At 40.4% G+C, this 21,702-nt stretch overlaps 2 protein-coding genes across 9 annotated transcripts in view; one reads left to right on the top strand and one right to left on the bottom strand.

Annotated features, from left to right (window-relative positions):
- Positions 1-21,702, bottom strand: part of LOC123759100 (gamma-aminobutyric acid type B receptor subunit 2) — a 331,390-nt gene that overhangs the window by 248,523 nt on the left and 61,165 nt on the right.
- The window catches only part of LOC138364892 (uncharacterized), a 425,505-nt gene that overhangs the window by 403,120 nt on the left and 683 nt on the right, over positions 1-21,702 (top strand). For 6 of the 8 annotated variants that reach the window (XR_011228602.1, XR_011228605.1, XR_011228604.1 and 3 more), the window contains one exon: positions 16,378-16,543. Coding sequence is in view for 1 of the 8 variants with exons in the window: in XM_069324946.1 (XP_069181047.1) it covers positions 8,574-8,645; positions 16,378-16,413 (108 nt within the window). In the remaining 7 variants the exon portion in view is untranslated. Of the gene's footprint in view, positions 1-8,573; positions 8,646-16,377; positions 16,544-21,702 lie in introns of all 8 variants that reach the window. The other 2 variants (XR_011228603.1, XM_069324946.1) reach the window with 1 other exon arrangement.

The raw sequence follows: 21,702 nt of genomic DNA, 5'->3' as shown, positions 1-21,702 counted from the left end.
TTATATGTTCCTTAATGGAGCCCTGTTGTTTATGCATCGTTAAACGCCTAGAAAGAGATGTTGTTGTCTTGCCTATATACTGGGTTTTTTGGAGCTTACAGTCCCCAAGTGGGCATTTGAAGGCATAGACGACGTTAGTCTCTTTTAAAGCGTTCTGTTTCGTGTCTGGAGAGTTTCTCATGAGTAGGCTGGCCGTTTTTCTGGTTTTATAGTAAATCGTCAGTTGTATCCTCTGATTTTTGTCTGTAGGGATAACGTTTCTATTAACAATATCTTTCAGGACCCTTTCCTCTGTTTTATGAGCTGTGGAAAAGAAGTTCCTGTAAAATAGTCTAATAGGGGGTATAGGTGTTGTGTTAGTTGTCTCTTCGGAGGTTGCATGGCTTTTCACTTTCCTTCTTATGATGTCTTCGATGAAACCATTGGAGAAGCCGTTATTGACTAGAACCTGCCTTACCCTACAGAGTTCTTCGTCGACTTGCTTCCATTCTGAGCTGTGGCTGAGAGCACGGTCGACGTATGCGTTAACAACACTCCTCTTGTACCTGTCAGGGCAGTCGCTGTTGGCATTTAGGCACATTCCTATGTTTGTTTCCTTTGTGTAGACTGCAGTGTGGAAACCTCCGCCCTTTTCCATGACTGTTACATCTAGAAAAGGCAGCTTCCCATCCTTTTCCGTCTCGTAAGTGAAACGCAGCACGGAACTCTGCTCAAATGCCTCCTTCAGCTCCTGCAGATGTCTGACATCAGGTACCTGTGTAAAAGACTCAAGACTCCGCTCCAATATAGAAGCATCAAGAAATATGGACCAATAGGCTTTCTACAAACACTTCTATTCAATATCCATTGTTTCGTGTTCTGTCTTGTGTTGATACTTTTAATACCCTATTAATATCCTCTAATGCCACATCATCCTTCCCACCTTACTCAAATGTAATGCCACATCACCCTTCCCACCTCACTCAAATGTAGATATAAAATCAGGGAAACGCAAGTTCTAATCAGTTGTGTATTTGTGAAGTCTTTGAAAATGTAATAAGTTTTACGAAACGCGCCCGTGTCGCGTCAGACTAGAAATAAAAATGAATTTTGGAGAAGTGATTTTTGATTTACCTCCAACAGTGAAGCATAATGTACGAAAGATTGAGAAAATTCGTGTTAGAATTATTAATCTTACTTTTTCGGTCATATTTAATAAAATATATATATATATATATATATAATATTAATACACATACACGCACACATAAGTAATTATGCATATTTACGTATGGACAAGGCGGGTATATATTTAGAACAGGAACAACCTCGATTTTTAGTTTAAGATTAATAAAAAGATAAATCTAACGTCTGCCCCCCCCCCCCCACATCCCTCCCACGTTTAATATTCTGAGCGCGAACGGTACAATCTGCGAGAAAATTTAGGGTTTCGGAGTCAGCGTGAATTCGAACCTTAACATCGAAGTGTCGCTGTGCGAGAGAGAGAGAGATGACACTGTGGGAGACAGATGGCGTTGTGGGAGACAGATGACGTTGTGGGAGACAGATGACGTTGTGGGAGACGAACTGTAGTATGCCAAACGGCCAGAAAACTTTGGCCAATGATCCAAGAGAGAGAGAGAGAGAGAGAGAGAGAGAGAGAGAGAATAATTGATGCATAATTATCGCACACGACAGACTATATTACTCCTGTAGTTCCATTTGCCCCTTATGCCCAATTTGTTATGTTTACTTTTTCTTCTCTTTTGTTTCCCGTTCCCAAACACCGAAGTTATCCCTACCTCCGTCTTTCAGACTTTAACTTGCTTCCATTTAGACTTCGCTGGGGTTAAATCCCCAATGATCCTAAAGGCTGCACACCGACCTTTCCCTCCGGCCTCCTATTCCATCTTTATTCTGTTCACACATACCTAACCATGTGATAGTCATACTCACCTAAAAATGGCGAAAAAATGGATGGAGAGTTGGAGGAGACAATCATACTGCAAACACCTTCACCAAAAGGTCAGAGAAAGAAGGGTGGACTGTGTCTTTCTTGATTGTCAGAAAGCATTTCCTACCATCCTGTTTGAACGGTTATGAACGCAGGTGAGACCAAAGCTGGTGTACCTGGCAGTATGTTTGGATGGGATAGGAAGCACCTCTCGAGCTAGAACCATTAATTAACGGTGATAGAGAAAATGTCTTCGTGGTGAGGTATCATAAACGGGATGCTGCACAGATTGGCAACATATGTGGCCAAAGAAAATAAGATTATGTATATGTATTGACAAGTGATGCAAAATTCGCGAGAAGAATTACAGTAAAAAATATTTCGAGAGTTTACAGGGAGGCCAACACTCACACATTTTGGGGATGATCTTGAAGTTATCTTGGGATGATTTCGGGGCTTTTAGTATCCCCGCGGCCCGGTCCTCGACCAGGCCTCCACCCCCAGGAAGCAGCCCGTGACAACTGACTAACACCCAGGTACCTATTTTACTGCTAGGTAACAGGGGCATAGGGTGAAAGAAACTCTGCCCATTGTTTCTCGCCGGCGCCTGGGATCGAACCCAGGACCACAGGATCACAAGTCCAGTGTGCTGTCCGCTCGGCCGACCGGCTCCCCTTGCCGGGGGCCGATGATTGTTCAGCTTGTTGCTAGACTTTAACTACGGCAAATGAGAAGGACTAAGAACAATACCCCGAGAAAAAAGGCGACAGGTATAAAATCCGTATGAGAGGGAGACAGTTTCCGATGACAGAGAAGTTACATAATTGAGATGTAAACAGGTCGTAATCTTACCTGTTTCCGGAACAGCTTCGAGAGTTACGAAGAAATATAGAAGGTAGTGAATCTTGCCACACTACAGGTGTGGGTGAACAAGGATGATGATTACGACATAATATTACTTACGTTATCTTCTCTTTTAGTAGATTTTACCCCATTAAACCTTTAAATCATTTATATCTATATTATTCTAAGTTTTGTCCGAAGCGCTTGGAGTAATAGTGGCTTCGTTAGTATATGTAACACCTGTCGCTAGAAATTTATAAATCCTAGGACAAGAAGAGAATTCATCAGAGACAGAAAAAGCTTAGGACAAAGACATAGGCGCTGTAATAGGGAGTTAACAATGGCTTGCTGCCTCCCGTGCCAACCAGGCGAGGCAGTCATTGCCGGTGAATAGAAAATGAAGGAGTGTCAGACGAAGCACTAATGAGAGGAGCTTATTCACGTGGCACCGCGCCCACTTGCACTGAGAGAGGCGTGGTGGGAGAGGGAGGGAGGGAGAGAGGACGGACAGAGATAAAAGGGACGGGGGACGGGGGGAGAGAACAGAAGGGGATGGGGAGAAGTGTAAATGAGAATGTCAAATACATTCTGAATAGCTGGTTACCGAAATAGCTCAAAACCAAAATCAAATTTTCAGAAGAAAAAATATATACTTCCTATTATTATCTAATAAATAATTGAATACTTATCAGCAATATAATATTACATGTTATTTACATAAAAAAGCTGCACTTATTCACAAGAACAGCATATACAACAAAATTTCAGAACGAGATAGTATAAAATTAACATGAATTAAAAATTAGGAATATAAAAATAATATAGGTTGAAGAAATAAGGAAATGTAGAATAAAGTTAATACGAACGTTTTAAATAAATTCAAAATCGATTGTGTGGAAGAAGAAAACTATTCAGAAAATGACAAGAATGACAAAACTTCCAACGATAAAATATTTATAGTTTGAGAAATATTTTGATTCTAATATCTTAAAAATATATTTAGAAGATACCTGGGTTAGAGAAAACTTTGTTAGTGTGGGATATTGTTAAAGGTGTGGTAAAATTGCTAATAGCGTAGAAATTTTGTTTAAAGGGATTGGGGAAAAAATTTAGATGCAGGAAAATCTACCAAAAACTGTTGACGTGTGAAGGAAACCAAAATTGGTTGTCAGAAGCAGGAATGTTAGGAGTATGAGGTAAATGTCTTCGTCCTCAGCACAACTGATGAAATGCAAAAGATCAAGACATGCATTATATGGACTTGGTTCTTCCCTTATGTAAACAAGAAAAATGAGGTACGAGAGAGCATAATTGGCTCTGGCTTCAACATATAACTAATATGGGTACAGTTAATTATTATAATTAATTAAAAACTATTACATTATCTAAGAAATGGGGAGGTAGTGGAGGAAATATTAAGTAAAAACTAAAACTAACGTAGACGTTTTTCGGAAGTATTCTCGAGATGAGAGTAATAATTAAAAATAATAGAGTACAGGCATTAGCATAACTCTCAAAAGATATATTATATTAATATCAGGAGTCTGGATAATAACGCGATACACACAGCCGACAGCATCTTGTAACAGGAAGAGAATTAAAGTTTAATCTTGACATAGTCAGCCAACATAAACATCCAATAAACATGCAGGAGATGCAAACCCCCTGACAGAGGCGAGTGCATTTATCCCTTCCGTTTATTTAATTACTTTCATTTGCATTGCAAAATTTGTCAAGTCGGCAATCGACACCAACAGCCCTAAACGGCAATTAATTTATAACTCTCCCTTCTATAACAATTAACATGATTGAACAGCACCCCTGGTTCCTAGCTCATTGGCTGCCCTACACATTTCATTTCTAAATCTTAACTTCACTCAAATCATTTGCCACGACGGTTAGACTAATTAAGTTGTTGTCAATGTCCAGTTATAACAGCATATTGCAAAACAATGTTCCCCCAGATAATGCTATCAGATAAGCTTCTATCCAATTGTTGTTATCCTTAGCATATAAAGTGATATCCATATTCCTATCTAGAGAAGCCCGGACCTTACCAAAATTTCCATGTTTTGTTTTTTGTCTCGTTATGTTTACCGTCTTCCAACCTGTTATCTTCACTAATCTTATGACTGATATGAAAAAAGGGAGTTTGAAATATATAGGAACGAAGGAAACTATAGTTGGTCATGTATGAGACACAAGGCAGCTCCCAGTTCATATCTACCCAACCTCTTAACATTCCTAGTTAACTCGAGCGGTCTCCAGGTTTTATAACTTTTATCACACCGCTGTCCATGGGGCTAAGGCGCGCGTGTGTAGGGGTGGTGAGGGACACAAAGAACACTGGTTCGATTCCACCGTCATGTAGCAAAAATTTTCTCGTGAAGAAATCGCAGTACCGTGATGTGTGTGTCTAACTAAGCTTGAAATAATCGAGCGGCTTGTACGATAGAGCGACGGTCTCACTTCAAGCAGGTCGGCGTTCAATCCCTGACCGTATAAGTGGTTTGGCACGGTGCCTTCTTCCCGTCCTATCCCAAATCCTTATTCTCGCTCCATTCCAAGTGCCATTTAATCGTAATGCCTTGGCGCTTTCCCTCTGATAATTCCCTCCCTCCTCTCTCCCTACCCACAACCCTAAACCTAACTCCAATCACCCTAAAGAAAATACTACAGCTAGTGAAAGTTAAGATTTAAAATAAGATAGTTACATTTATATATGTTGGAGAGGGAGGGGGGGGGGGTGTGTGTGGAGGTTTTGTGGTGGAGGGGAATGATTGAGAGTGGTGGGGTGGGGGGGGGGGGTGAGGGGGGATTAGGGTGGACTGGGGGAGTGGGGGGGGGGAGGAGGGAGTCTAGGAGCTAAAGTCAAGACAAATTCCCAGCCAGCCTTTATGATTAAGGACCCGCCGTTTAATGGAAAAATTGGTACTTTTACCCGACAGTTTTTAATATTTTCTGCTCTTGTGAGACAGATAATGCTGGAGAGAGAGGGAGGGAGGAGGAGAGGAGAGAGTAAAAGAAGGAAAAAAGGGGAGAATTAATAGGTTGAGAGAAAGGGCCGAGAGAGGGGGGGGCTAGAGAGCAGGAGAGGAGAACGGGAGAGGGAGGAAAGGAATAGAAAGGGTGGTTAGGGGCGAAAAGAGTAGTTTGGAAGAAAGATATAACATTGAGAGAAGAGAAAGGGGGGGGGGGATTCGGGAAGGATTTTTGTTAGCTGGAAGGAGGGAGAAAGAGTGAAATGAAGAGGAAGAAATGGGTGAAGGGAGATGAAAAGGGGATGAAAGATAATAAAGATTTAGGAGAGAAATTGGGATTGGAAAGGTGATTAATGAGGAGTCATTTGGTGACAACGAGTTGGGGATGAGTGGGACACGGGAGTGAAAGGGAGAGAGAGGAGTGAGAGAATGTGAGTGAATCTTACAATACCTTCTCATTTTTCTCTACACCTCCATCCCCCCCCCCTCTCCTCTCTCTCTCTCTTGTTCATTTTCCATCAGTCAAATTCTCTCTTTACAAGCTAATCCCACTATTCCTTTTTCCCCGTTCTTCTCTCCCCTTGTATTTTTATATTTGAAATTTGTTAAACAAAAATGCACTACATTTCCCTCCAATTTGTCCTCTTGGATTATAAATCACTTGTATTATAAAGTACTTGACCCGGCGGTACCCGGGTCTCGCCAAAAAAATCATGTAATTTTTGGAAGCCCGGTGGCCTGGTCGCCCCAGCCCCGCCTGTGGTAGTCCTCGCTCTAGAGAATTTTTATATATATATATGGGACGGTCTATCCAAGGATGTAGACCAGACGTTCAGGGCTAACCTCACCAAACTTTGAAAGATGAATCATGACGGAGGTGAGTGTCAGGACCAGCCTGATCTATTGTCACACTTAAAGAAATGTCGGCATTTATAAGAATGTTTTAATTTCATGAGGTGTTAAATAGTAATACTTGTTCTGTTATCTGTAGAATTTGTATAATTTTTCCCACTTCAGTCATTCGAGATTCAGTATCAAATGTGCTGAGGGAGAAGGAGATAGAAGGAAACAGAAATGAGACGAAGTTAGGTGTCTCAATGGCTAATACGCCTTCTGGAGTTGTCCTTACTAATTATTTCATGATGGGCAGTACTCTCTCTCTTTCCGCATTGATCTTGAAAATGGTAAATGCAAAAGAGAGTGAGAATTTGACTGTTGATAATTGGTTGAATCATCTGTTGTGGTTGTACCTGTCGTTTATCTCGGTGTTGCTAGCGAGATGTCTCAGGTTGGGTGTGTGAAAACCCATTCTCTGATGAGGCCATGTTGCTAGTGCTATTGTCTGGCTACAAACCTTGGGCAAACATATTTTCTCTTGAGTAGATTATGCGACAACCAGTGACATTTTCAGTCTGTTTCCACTTTTTGATAAGTGTCGAATTTCAAGTGGTTTAGCCCTATAGGAAGCTTCCTTATTGAATATTACCCCCCCCCTCCCCCCCCCGCCACACTAACCCCTTGAAGTTGTTGTTTGTTAGTCTGAAGTTTAGTCAATATTGCGGTGCTTTTAACTTCACTAGACCGCTTGGTATAAACAGGAACTGTCTAGCAATGATTCATAGGCTTGTTGCAATTTCAATTGCTCTAATATTTCCAGAATTGTCTTCAATTTCCTCAATTTTTCTAATTATAGCTTTTTTCACTGTGTACACAGATTTTTTAAGAAATAATTCTCACCTTTTCCGTCTTTTTTTTTCATTTTGTCCTTCTCATCTTTCCAATATTTTCCTAGATCCCCGATTGCTTTTTTATATATTTTTTTTGTCATGTGTAATTTAATTTAACAAAAATCTTCATCTAAATTTTCTTTTTCCCTTCTGCAGGCATATTTTTTTTTTTTTACAATTTTTTCACTCTCCAGAGAAAAGTTTGATAAAATAACAACAAATATAAAATCAAGAAAATACATGGGGACAGAAATTTTCTGGTCCGTAAAATTTTAGTGTTTTTTTGGGAAGTCCTTAAAAAATATGCTCCGAAGAAAATGTTCTGTGGAATTTTTATGTCTGTTTATACTTCCCAGAGCGTGAAGTTAAAGAAAAGTTTGCATGCAACTTCTGAAAATTGCATGAGCGACAGGGTTTTGGGAGACGCTATTTAGCGCTGGAGACATTTTATATATATATATATATATATATATATATATATATATATATATATATATATATATATATATATAATATAGGAACGATGATCAAACGACAGTAAAACCCGTAATTTTGAAACCATTTGTCATTTTGAAACTGTTCATTACTTGGAAATACAAAAACATTTTTGAAGAATATCAAAGTAATTTAGACATCTACAAAAACACACCCAACAATACACACGAAATTCATTCTAAAATTAACAAAAAAAAAACTTCACACAAACAAACACACGCTCATGCACAAGGACAAACACCGGGACACTTTAGAGCCAAGACGCTGGAAAAAAGAGAATACAACAACAATAGCGTTCCAGGAACAATAAGATGCTGCTCTGAGTGTCACAGAGGTCGGGAATTCCTACTGTTTACCTTGTCAGCTTAGGCTGTAATGGGTGCAGGGTTAATATTGCTTTTTAGCCCCCGACGATTTTTCACCAGCCAGCCAGAAGTTGGATTTTTTTTCGTTTTAATTTTTTTTTTATTGTTGGGAGAATATATGCCAAGGCGTATTTTTTTTAATAATCATTCTGAATTAACTGTAGTCCTTAGGTCTGGTTCTGAATTATAAAACATGTAAAGGTTAGTAAATTTTATTTTTTCTTCGAAGGCTCTTTCACCTGTCGATGAGGCCCAAAATCTTCAAACCTCACCTATTTTAATCAGGAATATATATGAACAGGTGAGCGGATATCTTATTAGTATATACTTTGCAAATTTACTCTTACCCCAAACTCAATTATACATTAAGATCTATTTGACCAGAAACTACATAATTTGGTTAATCTCGACACTATAACTGCAATATAAATTCTAACAAAATTTGATAACTCGATTATGAATACCCAAGCATTTCATAAATAAATTTTAAAATTTGTATAAATTCAAAATAAACGAACGACATAGACGAACTAAATACGATAGCGGCATCTCCCTTGGTGTATTATCGCGTTAATTAAGCGATATTTTAATGAGAGGATCACGCAAGCATACAACTCTCTATGTTCAGGATTTCAGTAGCGGATAATATTTTGCTTACAGTAATCACCAGTTTAGGCAACATTTTAGGAGATACTGCTGTAACAGGCGATATTTTCAAGGCAATAATATAGCAACGGCATTTCTATTCAACTAGCTGGAGAATAACGCAGGAAATAATTGAAAAAATAGTTCCGTAATCTAGGCTTAGGATTCATGGACCAGGTACTGGTGAGCAATAACGCTTCTCGTTACTGTGAAGGTGGTGAAAGGGGCCGATATCCCTTCTTCTCCTCACCTCTCTTCTGTCTATTGCCTTCTCTTCCTTCAATCATCATCACAGCACCGCTCCTGTACCAGGCAAGTCCACTACAGCTCACCATAGCCCTTGCTACTTGGCCCCCCTCCTGTGCCAGGTAAGCTACGGGCTCACCATAGCCCACGCTACTTGGAACTTGTTCTGAGTAGCTGAATCTATAACAACAACTTCAGTCATCACATATCGACTTGAGAATGGTCCAGGACGGACCGAAACGTCGTCGTCCCTTCACTTTCTAGTGTGTGGTCTGATCAACACTCTCTTCTCATGTGTTTGTTTCAGTCCAGTTTCACCCTGGTCGTACGGTCTTGTTGCCTATTTTATCAAGTTGTGTGTGTGTCTTCTCTGGCTGTTTGACTGTTTCTCTCTAACCTCTGCTTACATATCTGTACACACACACACACACACACACACACACACTCTCACTCACTCACTCACTCACTCACACACTCACTCACACACTCACTCACTCACTTGACCCATTATAAACTTTAAAGTACATAAAACATTTACAGTTGAACCAAGTTGTCTCTCTCCTTAGCACTTTGCTGTTAACTAAAATATTACCTTCATTTATAAGTGATATTTTATTTTCTCTATAAATTATCATTTCTTTCATAGTTTTATCATCCAGCTTTCATGTTACGTCAAATATGAATCTACCCTTTCCCTCTCTTCATTATTATCCTTTCCCTCTCTTCATTATTATCCTTTCCCTCTCTTCATTATTATCCTTTCCCTCTCTTCATTATTATCCTTTAAACCTTTCTCAATTCATCCATTGTTATCCACTATTGAACTTCACCTCTTCTATTCAACAATCTTCTGCCTTTCCTAGGTCGAAGATTGAAATTTCAAATTTAAACTTAACTCTCGTTCTTTCTACTCTCTATCTCTACTAGACACTCCCACAGGGAAGAGCCAGAAAGCAAATTTTAACTTTACCTTATAATCCTACTCATTTGAAATGTCCTGAGAATATCTAATTTTATGAAGAATTCTCGATCGTTTTCACCTCTCTCTCTCTCTCTCTCTCTCTCTCTCTCTCTCTCTCTCTCTCTCTCTCTCTCTCTCTCTCGATATTGTGGATGTAATTCTGAGTTGTAATTCCAGCCAATGTAATGGACTTAATTTATGTGTAGCACGAGGGAGAGAATGGCCGGTTTTCTGTGATTGCTCGCGATTCCAAGGGAAATAAGATAGCATAATCACGAAGGGTGAGTGTGGGTGCGTGTGCGTGTGTGCGTTTGCGTGTGCGTGCGTGCTTAGATCATATTACTTATTCTTGCTTTAAGACGTTGAATTTTTAGTTTCATTAATTCTCTTACTGCCTCCTACTCTCAACCCTCTCCCCGCATTCTCATTCACTCACTCACTCACTCACTCACTCACTCACTCACTCACTCACTCACTCACTCACTCACACAGGTCCCCGGAGCCGAGCAGACAGCACTCTAGGGGTAATCCTACGGGCCCGGGTAAGATTCCCGGTCGAGTCAGAAAGGAATGGACACAGATTCTTTCACCAGGTGCCTCCATTCACTTAGTAAATAGGTACCTTGGAGCTATAGACAGTTATTATGGGCTGTGTTTGTGTGTGTGAGAAAGAGAAATATATGATAGAAAATGATAGAAAATAGATATGATAGAAAAAAATAGGTCGAGAATTGGTACATTAGACAACTGATGGATAGAGAGGCGCTGTCCAAGAGCCTGCAGACACACACACACACACACACACACACACACACACACACACACACACACACACACACACACACACACACACGCGCGCGCGCACGCACGCACACTATCGGCCTCTCCCCCCCCCCTCACTTAAGGATCACACACAAGGTTCATTCTGTCTCTTCCTTCGCCATTTCCCGATCATTAAAGAGCAATATCCTGCCACAGGCAACCTTCACGCCCTCTCTGAGCTCTCACACACTCACGCGCGCACGCAAAAGATGAAGAAAATGCATAATGCGATGAAAATTGAAAAAAACGAATCTTAGAAAATAAGACAAAGTTGCGAGAAGAGAGAAAAAAAAGGTGTACTGATAAGTCTTTATTTGTATATTGAAACTTGAGCCAACGAGCGAAAGCGTAACTTATAAGTCGCTTGTCAGACTTATAAGTCTGACAAGCGACTTACCAACCCGTTTTCCCTAATAGAACGTCGCATTTTGACGTATGCGTTACCCTAAGGCCAAAAAATTGCCCTACTAGAAAATGGTTCACTGCAGGCTCGGGAAATTGACTTAATCTCCCGTTTTCTGTTTTGGGTCCTCTGGTAGGTTAGGATAAGGGCATTTTAGTACGACAGTTTCTTGACGTTGGAGGACGGGCTGCCCAGAACAACGGTGTATCATGATCCGGTTCTTAGATTTTTAATTCGCAGACATCTACACTACAAGGATGGAGGAGGAGAGGGGGTGGGGGGTGTTATTAGCAAATGCACAGGTGGAAGAGAAGGAAATTAATTAAAAATACGAGTGAAGTGGAGGAAAAGTGACGTGTTTTAGAGAGCAGGGAAATAGGGAAAGGAGGAAGGAGGAATAGTGAAAAACAACGTAGGTGGGGTTGGGATGGTAGAGAAAGGAGGAAGAGAAAGCATTAGTGTCATAGATAGAGCAGAAGGCAAAGAAGGGTGTTGGAGAAGAATGATGGAAGACGGATGGTGAGAGACAGAAATGGAGGAGAGAAAGATAAACAGAGAAAAGGTGGCTTATTTTATCTCTATTCACTTTACTTTCTCACCTCTCTCTCTCTCTCTCTCTCTCTCTCTCTCTCTCTTTTATACTTTATGAATTATCAGTTACAATACATGTTCAAAAGGACGTTCATTTACTTCAATAACCATCGTGTAACAGTACCTATAATCGGTGGGAATTGAAGACTGGGGGGTATTGAATAATAACTAATATTTTTTAGATCATTTACCTTAGGCCTACCCCGACCAGGCCATGTCCTACCCATACCCCACATCATTTCCCTTAGAAATTTGCGTATGGGTAGCGTTAGGCCTCGTGATACCGAGCTGATGGGATTCGCCGATTAATGGGAATAGTCAATAGATATACTGGATTAGTAAATAAAATAATGAGTTTATGAATATCGTAATTAATTTAATTTTAGGTCCGTAATTAATGGATTGGATTAAGTTTACCCAAATGGATTAGATTAAGGCTTTACGCTAATGAAGTGGATACTTGCTGATATGCTAATGTTATGGTGTGTTATGGAGTCGAAATTTACAAGATGGATTAATATGCATATTAATTAGGGGATATTTTTATCATACTGATTGGCATATCGCTTAATTGTGTGGAAGCACAAGCAACGGGCAATGATTTATTTCAGTGATTGTTGAATCTCTACGTCTCTTTGTTCTCTTTGCCTTACGCTGCTGTTGTATATAACTCGGTAATCTCTTTCGGATATTACTTGTGACATATGAAGTCTCGATCAGAAAATGTGGAAAGATAGGGAGAGAGAGAGAGAGACAGAGACAGAGAAGGAGGGGGTTATGATGAGGGAAGAGATGGAGGCGAGAAAGAGTGAGGAAGGAATGAGGTTCACAGAAAGAGCAATTGGTACTCGCAGAGAGAGAGAGAGAGAGAGAGAGAGAGAGAGAGAGAGAGAGAGAGAGAAATAATAATGACATGGAAATGAGTGAATAAATGAAGAGAAGGGAGAGGGTCAAATCAGTTGGAAAAGGTGGTGATATTGGAGAAGCAAAATAAAGGAAGAGATAAATGGATAAAAGAGATGTGGTGCTGTGCAAATGGAGAGAGAACTATCGCAGGAGATGGCAAGAAAGGGATAGGCTGAGGAAAGGAAGAAAAAGTTCAATGAAATAGAAAAAATGGGGCATGAATATAGAGTAACATTAAGATTAGAAGCGAACAAAAATATACACAAGAATATACTGCAAATATGTGAACTGGATTAATAGAAACTGGAGAAAGGAAGAGCGATGGAAGAGGTAACGTACAAAGAAAGAGATCAACAGATTTATTAAGGAAGTATTCATAAAATATAGAGAGCAACAAGTGGAAAGAGAGACCAATAGAGTGAATAAGGAAAAGAGATATAATGAATTGGAAAAGCAGGCAGGGAGAACGAAGAGATAGGGATAGTGTTCAAGGAAACGGAGATACAGAGCAAGATAGCTGAATGGAGAGTGTGTAGGGAGACCGAAATTGGGAATAAGACGATCGAGAGAGAAGTGAATGTATGGCAGAGAGGGAGAGCGATACACAGGAAAGAGAGAAGAGAGAGAGAGAGAGAGAGAAAGTAGGGTTGGAAGAGTGACATCAAAGACCAATTACAAGACATAGGGTCAAACATTAACCAGTAGATATGAGCAGCATTATTTAACGACCTAGTTTCTCTCTCTCTCTCTCTCTCTCTCTCTCTCTCTCTCTCTCTCTCTCTCTCTCTCTCTCTCTCTCTCTCTCTCTCTCTCTCTCTCTCGCACACGCACGCACAATCTAACATTGACCAGCTTTGGTTTATGTGACTTTTAATAAATGCGTGAATTATTAAATAATATCATATTTTTAGCGTGATCATCGGAAATAAAACTTACATATAATTCAATGTCTAACTGGAACATGTGATGAAGTTTGGCAGCCCGCGTCCAGCAGATTGGACCGTTGCACAGAAATCAATAATCGTCAACGAACACGTGAAAAGAATTGTGATCCACTTTCGAGCTAATCTCACAGTGACTAGGAAAGTGGAAATCCATTGTCAACTGACTGATACGTTAAGGGAAAGGAAAGCGTTGTGCTAGAGGAAAACATTCCAGACTTGGAACAAGACCAAGGAAGCATAGCAAATGGAAGAGGATCTGGAAAGTCTGAAAGAAAATGAGGAATTAGCAAAGCAGTAGTCCAGTGTAGTTTCTGCTATATGGAAAATGGTATTGAAGGTACAGACATAAAAAATAGAGCTAAGTGGAAAGCAAAGAGCGAGCGCACACGCACACACTACATACCTCATAGTAGTAGACAAAGGGAATGCATTAGATGCATTAGACAGTGTTGTGGTGGAGGCTGACTCCATACCCAGTTTCATATGTAGATATGATAGAGCCCAGTAGGCTCAGGAATCCTATACACCAGTTGATTGACAGTGGGAAGGCGGGACCAAAGAGACAGAGCTCAACCCCCGCAAGAACAACTTAAGTACAACTAGGTAAGTACACTCTGGCTTGTATCGATTCCCCCCCTGCCCCCATCCCCCAAAGGTTGAATTACTGACCCTCCCCAGGAGGCAACCACCACAGCAGTTGCCTTAACTCCCCGGTACCAATTTACTGCTAGGTGAACTGAGCCATTAGGTGAAAGAAAACGTGACCAAACCAATTTCAGAGCCGTCTGGGAATCGAGCTCGGGTTTCCTGACTGTGAGTCGAGAGCCAAGTCAGTTTGTATTTGTATATTATATTATCATGACCGTGTAAGCCGAACCTTCTCTCTCCCTCCTTCCCCCCCCCCCGGCCACCAGCTGAGGGGAGGGGGAGGGGGGGGGGGAGGGAATGAGTGCTTACATCAATCAACTGGCTGATAGTTTCAGCCTGTAATTATCCCTTGTTAAAGCAGGTGGACGGTTTCCAGGAGTCTCGCTCCAATGTTCGCTTCGATACTCTGAGCTTGATGCAAGCTGTGTGTGATACGGAGGCGAGGTCTGTCTCTCTCTCTCACAACTGTAGAGGACTACGGTCTTTGCTGTGGCTACAGAGATGCAGTACAAGACTCGCCCTTCTGTAGTCTCTAGATGGCAGTAAGGCCACTACGACGTACGACGCGAAACTGAAATAAATAAATCAATACTCGTTGTTCCACGTTATATACCACATGTATACAATTATCTACATCAAAATTATCTACAACATGGTTCCACACATATATACAATTATCTACAACAAAAACTAGTTGAACAATTAACGTAGTCAACGGAGCAAAATTCAAATACTTAACACTGTAGAAAAAACTGTGAATTAAACTTTGTAATAATTACAGAATACTTTGGAAAAACGAGGTGAAACTTTGAATTCTTGCGGTCATCAGTTCAGTTCTCTCTCCAGAATACGCACACTGAGTTGTCATATACATCACTAGATTCTGGACTATGGGGATTCAATGGCAGGATGTGAGCATTCCTTCTTCAGAAGAACGTTGGACTTGTGTAGGATATGCCTTCGTATCCTCCACTTGCACCACGAGCCAAAGGTGGATCAAATGGAAGACGATCCACCTATTCATTTCTCTGTGCTGGTACCAGGCGTTGGAAATTAGGTCAAAGAAAAGGTCCTTCTCGGTAAGCAAAATAAAGTTACCACTTTATTAGGACAATTTTAATGTATTCGAAACTTACTAGTCAGGTATTAAGCCTCTAGTTCATTACTGAAAGACTTTGCTGGACAGGAATATATATGGTCTTAATTATTTTTAAGCAGTGCTTGGAAAACTTAATTACGAATCGAGGACCTATACCCGCCTTGCAAGTCGGAGAAATAGCCCAAGCTGATTAAAACACGTCTTTAATATAGTCAGTTAGGGAAGTGAACTGCAAGAAGAGGGTTAAGGGGGCCCTTCGGTAATTTCTGAGCATGAGAACTGTAAATTACTCGGGGGCAGGGGAGCTTCACAGCCTATAAAAAATCATAGTGATGGCCTAGCTTAAGAGCTCCTAAGATATGCTTAATTCCAACGTGAATGGTCTGTGTTAATCATTGATAGTTCACGCCTTATCATTAGTGGAAATTCACACCTTAAATTATTAGTTTTTAGTCTTGTTATAAATTTATAATGAAAAATTGTGTTGCACATTTTTTTTTTAAGTTTTAATTTCGTTTGATGAGAACAACTGTCTCTAATACCTCTTGTTAGTCTCTAATGCTGCAATGTTGAGCTTTTTGAATTACATTGTTTTTTTTTTACATAACATTGAGAGACGATTAGATCCTTAGTGACAGAAACAGTAGTAATAATTATTTAACTTTATATGTCTATATATCTCTTAGATAAATCTAAACTTTCAAATTTCTAGAAATCAATTTTCCAGAAATACATGTCCAGAAAAATAAATATTTTCACAATTTCCAGATTTTGAGGAAGAGGGAACGGAGGAGAAAACCCTAAGCCAGTACGACTGTATAGCACATGGAAGGAATATGATGACAAGCAGCTGGGATATGACGGAAGGGAAGGAATGGTGCCCAACGCCGACCTGCAAAAAGCGATGCCATCGCTTTAGCAACCAATCCAAGAGGTAGGTTGGTTTCTAGTTATCTACAAACTTAGATATCTTGCAAACCAGATACCTGGAAATGTTACAGTTGAGACTCGCAGAACTCTGAGACCCGGAGATCTAGCTATCTTTTCACCTAGGTATGGAGGAATTTAGATATCTAGAGATAAAGGAGCCTAGATATTTTGAAATCTATACTTCTAGTAACCCAGAAACTTGTATATAGATCTCCATATACAAGTTTTTGATAGCTTACTATATTACTAAATATCAAGATTTCTAGATCTCTGGGACTCTGAGACCTAGTTTACTATGCCATTGCATGCTATGACGTTATAGGTCTTGCAACACCGTATCCTTGCACGTTGAGGCTTTGTAGGAATTCGGTGGATAAAAAAAACAATTTTAATGCAAGTTGACTGCCTTACTTAAGAGGATTTGAAGTGGAGATTCGAGCTGGAAGACGTAATGGATCCCTGGAAATGATGCAAGTGTAAAACTCGTGTCTGATGAGTATTTAAGGAAGCCAGAATTCTTAGTATTTTAGGAGGTTGTGTGTGTGTGTGTGTGTGTGTGTGTGTGTGTGTGTGTGTGTGTGTGTGTGTGTGTGTGTGTGTGTGTGTGTGTGTGAAGTGTGTGTGTGTGTGTGTGTGTGTGTGTGTGTGTGTGAACAGCGGCACCTAGACACACTCCTACAGTCTCTCTCTCACCCCCTGTCTCTCTCACCCCCTGTCTCTCTCACCCCCTGTCTCTCTCACCCCCTCTCTCTCTCACTCCCTGTCTCTCTCTCTCTCCCTGTCCCTCACCCAGATATTCTCTTATCCCTCTCACCCAAATTCCTCTTATGCAGCTCCTTCAGTCCAACTCTATCCTTCAGTTCAGTGGTGACTTTAAATATTAAAATTTATATTCTTCGTGTGCTTTAATTCATTTATTTCTTGTATATCATTGAGTTATGTAAGGCAAAACTTTTAAAAAAATTTACCTGTGAAAATTTACCTGAAATATGTGGGTGTACGTTGTTTATTACGGTATGTAGTTTAATACAGAGAATTATTAATTTAATAATCAATTGTATTTTTATGAATTATAATTCTCGTACATAATACACTTTAGTTCATCAGACAATATTTCACTATTTCACTCTTCCCCCCCCCCCCACACGCCCACGGTAACCCATACACACCCACGGTCCCCCCCACACACCCACGGTCACCCCCCACTCCCACGGTCACCCCCCACTCCCACGGTCTCCCACACGCCCACCATGGTAGCAGATGCTTTCAATCGTCCACTTATGAGAGTTACTGCAGTTGGCAAGTGCTTCAGCTGTTGTCGTTGTTGCTATTGTTGTGTGTTTGTAAACAACAACATTACAACAGCAGCAGTGTTTGTCGCTACTGCTGCTGCTGTTATATGCTTCTTGTTACACATCTATAACCATTGCTGTTCTTGCTGCGATTTTTGTAATTGTTGATGGTGTTTTTCTGCTGCTTTGGAGGTTGCGTTTGCTCCTGTGCTTTGTGTAACTGATGCAATCTTTGCTACTTTTTTCTGATTGTTACTTTTACTACATTGCTACGTGTACTCTCTTCCTGCTTTTATATATTATTTGGTAAGCTTAATTCCTGCTGTACATATTATGAATGTTGCTTTTGTGTGAAGAGGCACAGTTAGGCCAGATAAGACTTTGTTTACATGGAGCTTAATTCTTAAAGACAAACAGCTTTAATTACTGTCAACTGTTTCCATTCTGAAGCTCATGATGGTGTACCTGTTGTTGTCCCCTGTTCCTGTTGTTGTCCCCCTGTTCCTGTTGTTGTCCCCCTGTTCCTGTTGTTGTCCCCCTGTTCCTGTTGTTGTCCCCCTGTTCCTGTTGTTGTCCCCCTGTTCCTGTTGTTGTCCTCCTGTACCTGCTGATCTTGTCCCCCTGTACCTGCTGCTCTTGTCCCCCTGTACCTGCTGCTCTTGTCCCCCTGTACCTGCTGCTCTTGTCCCCCTGTACCTGCTGACCTTGTCCCCCTGTACCTGCTGACCTTGTCCCCCTGTACCTGCTGACCTTGTCCCCCTGTACCTGCTGACCTTGTCCCCCTGTACCTGCTGACCTTGTCCCCCTGTACCTCCTGACCTTGTCCTTGCTATGTTGGCTTGTTAGACCATCCTCCTCACTACCCATTTCACTTAAGATTCACGAGGCTCGTGTCTATACCATATGCATGTGCTCACGTCTTCACAATAGGCCTATGCTCAAATATACTCCATTCCTACTGCTAGGAGAGAGAGAGAGAGAGAGAGAGAGAGAGAGAGAGAGAGAGAGAGAGAGAGAGAGAGAGAGAGAGAGAGAGAGAGAGAGAGAGACGGGATAGTCGAAAGATATAAGTGATGAGACTGAGAAGAAGGAAGGACTGCAGGGATGGATACAAAATGCAGAAAGGTAGAGAGAAAGAAAGAGAACAATGGAAGAGAGGGTAGGTTATGAAATGGGGGATAGAAAGAGACGGAAGGAAAGTTGTAAGAAATGTCACAGAATAGGGAAAAAAGTGAGAAAGGAAATTGAGAGGACAACAGCGGAAGGAGAAGGTCAGAGAGAGAGAGAGAGAGAGAGAGAGAGAGAGAGAGAGAGAGAGAGAGAGAGAGAGAGAGATAGATAAGAGCTGCAAGAAAAGGAGAGAAGTTAAGAACAAAAGAGAAAGGTCAAACAGAAGCGAGAATTAGAGCGGAAGGAACAGTTGAGGGTGGTATAAAAATAGTAGTAAGAGAGTGAAAGAGGAAAAGGAAGAGTGGGAAGCAGTGGAAGGGCAGAAGGGTACCGAAGCATCAGAGGTGTGTGACAAAGACTCATCAAACAACAATTTATTAGAGGTAGTGTTGATCCTTGCTGGAATAAGTGTGGTAGCTCGCTGATCAATAGCGAGTTCGTTCACTCGTTGTTACTCCGTTGCTTCGTCGTATACACTCGTTTAGTAGCTCGTTATTCCTTCGTTATACTCTTTATAGAGCGTTAAGAGGATCAACTATTCGTTACTTTCGTTAGTGGAGTGTTAATTGCTAATTAACATATGTTCCTTCACTTCGTTGCGTCATTATTTGTTTACTCGTTATAGGGCCTCGTTACTGCTTTGTTATTGACTTTATTAGTTAATCGTTGGCTCGCTGTTTCATTCTTTCACCTTCATTACTTATTTTAACTAATTATTTTCTCGTTACTAATTCGGAATTTACAGGTTCACTCGCTTCAGCCTCGTTACTACTATTTTGTTCGTTTATTCGTTAGTGTTGTTATTATTACCCAATTTTCCCTTCGTTAGTTTGTCGTTACTTCATTACGAGCTCGTTTTTTTACTCATGACTTTATTATTAAAGCACTGTTAATGAGTCAATAACTCCCATAGTCGTTTACGTTAATTACGATTTCATTCGTTGTTGGAAAATAACTAGCATGAATACAACTTCTTTACCGAGTAGTACAGGCGGATTCGGTCTGGACTCTCAATCCGGCGAATCCGAGTTCGATATCCGAGCGAGGCACAAAAATGGTTAGTGACGTTTCTTTTCATCTAATGCCACTGTTCACATAGTGAATAGGTGCCCTGGAGGAGTTGGACAACTGTGGTTATTTTGTATCCTGGGGAGGGTCAGTAGTTTGACCTTGGGGTTGGAGGGTGACCTCTATATTAGGCTGAAGTATATATATATACACGCAGGCTTCCTGGCCCCGTCAAAATGTGACAATTTCTGTGTGCTGCTTTATACATTAAATTGTCAGAAGCTTCTTTATTCGTCTCTATATTGTCTCGTTATTCCAACTAGTTCGTTCGCTACTGTGTTGTTCGTTACTGACTACCTATTCCCCTTTTCTGCTTACATCACCTTCTCGACTACTCCGTTTCTCTCCTGTGCCTGTTCGAAAGAGCCTCGTTACTTAATCTCTTGTTACGAACTCGGTAATATATAGTTACTGGCTTGAATATTCGTTAAATGTCACAAAATCCTTATAGTTTTGTTGAAATACTGCTACATCGTTCACTTCTTTTCTATTTCACTATGATCTATCTCGCTAGTGATAGTTAATGAGGAATTAACCTTTCATTAACTGTATTCCACATTTTATATCTTTAAAGTTCTCCTTCGCGGTTTTAAAGTTCTCACATCAGCTGGGTAGCGAGGCAGAGCCTTAAATCAACGATGACAAGTTAGCCAATGAGGGTTTTTCCGCATGGATGTTCAAGCGATTCAAACAGCCAATTGGAGCGTGCGGCTTGCTTACTGAGGAAATGTGTTTTTCTCCTCTCCGTTTTATAATTAACGTAAGCCTAGGTAACTGGTGTTTATGTATTCACTCAGAAGTATTCGTGTGTGTGTGTGTGTGTGTGTGTGTGTGTGTGTGTGTGTGTGTGTGTGTGTGTGTGTGTGTGTGTGTAATTTACATAAAATTATAAAATATTGTAAAAATGCATAACCTGAGCAGTTTAGACTAGCTTCACAGGGGTCGAGGTTATGCATGAAACCAAAGATAATCTTTGTTTCCCCCCAAAACATAAATACATACATTTTACATATATAATTGTAGGATCTTGAAAAGCATTTAATTACTACGATAATTACGAACCTTTCTTTCATTTATAGGACTAAAGACGATACATAAAATGTAATTATTTTCGGGGGTATATATTATATATACATATACATATATTTTTAATACCTGGTACAACACGCTGTCTGCATTATTGTAATTAAATAAACTCCGGTATGGATGAAATCACTGGTGGATTAGGTAATAAAAATCAAATCCATTTGTTGAACAGGATATAACTGAGCTCCCATCTATAACATTACATTAAAACATTTTATAACATTATAACATGAAAATTATATTTGTTGCACGTAGATAATTACCTGTCCATTTAATTACCCGAGTCATGTGCTCCATAACACTCACCCTGGGTCCCACAACATCCATCATGAGGGTTGTGGGTATATAAATATATAATGAAAGTGACCACAATATTAGTGTGTGGAGTTTACTGTTAAAGGCATTCGATAAATCTTATCAGACATTTTAGGTTACCGGAGATTAGGGTACCGAAACTCACGGTCAGTTTGGGTTTAGGAGAATAAGACAACTAAAAGGATTATGATTTATTGCAGGCGATGAGTCACAATATCGTGGCTAAAGTAAG

Source organism: Procambarus clarkii, chromosome 15 (assembly GCF_040958095.1).
Source record: "Procambarus clarkii isolate CNS0578487 chromosome 15, FALCON_Pclarkii_2.0, whole genome shotgun sequence".
Taxonomy (NCBI): Eukaryota; Metazoa; Arthropoda; class Malacostraca; order Decapoda; family Cambaridae; genus Procambarus; species Procambarus clarkii.
The sequence above is the reverse complement of the archived record's forward strand: the minus strand, read 5'-3'. Positions and strand labels throughout refer to the sequence as shown.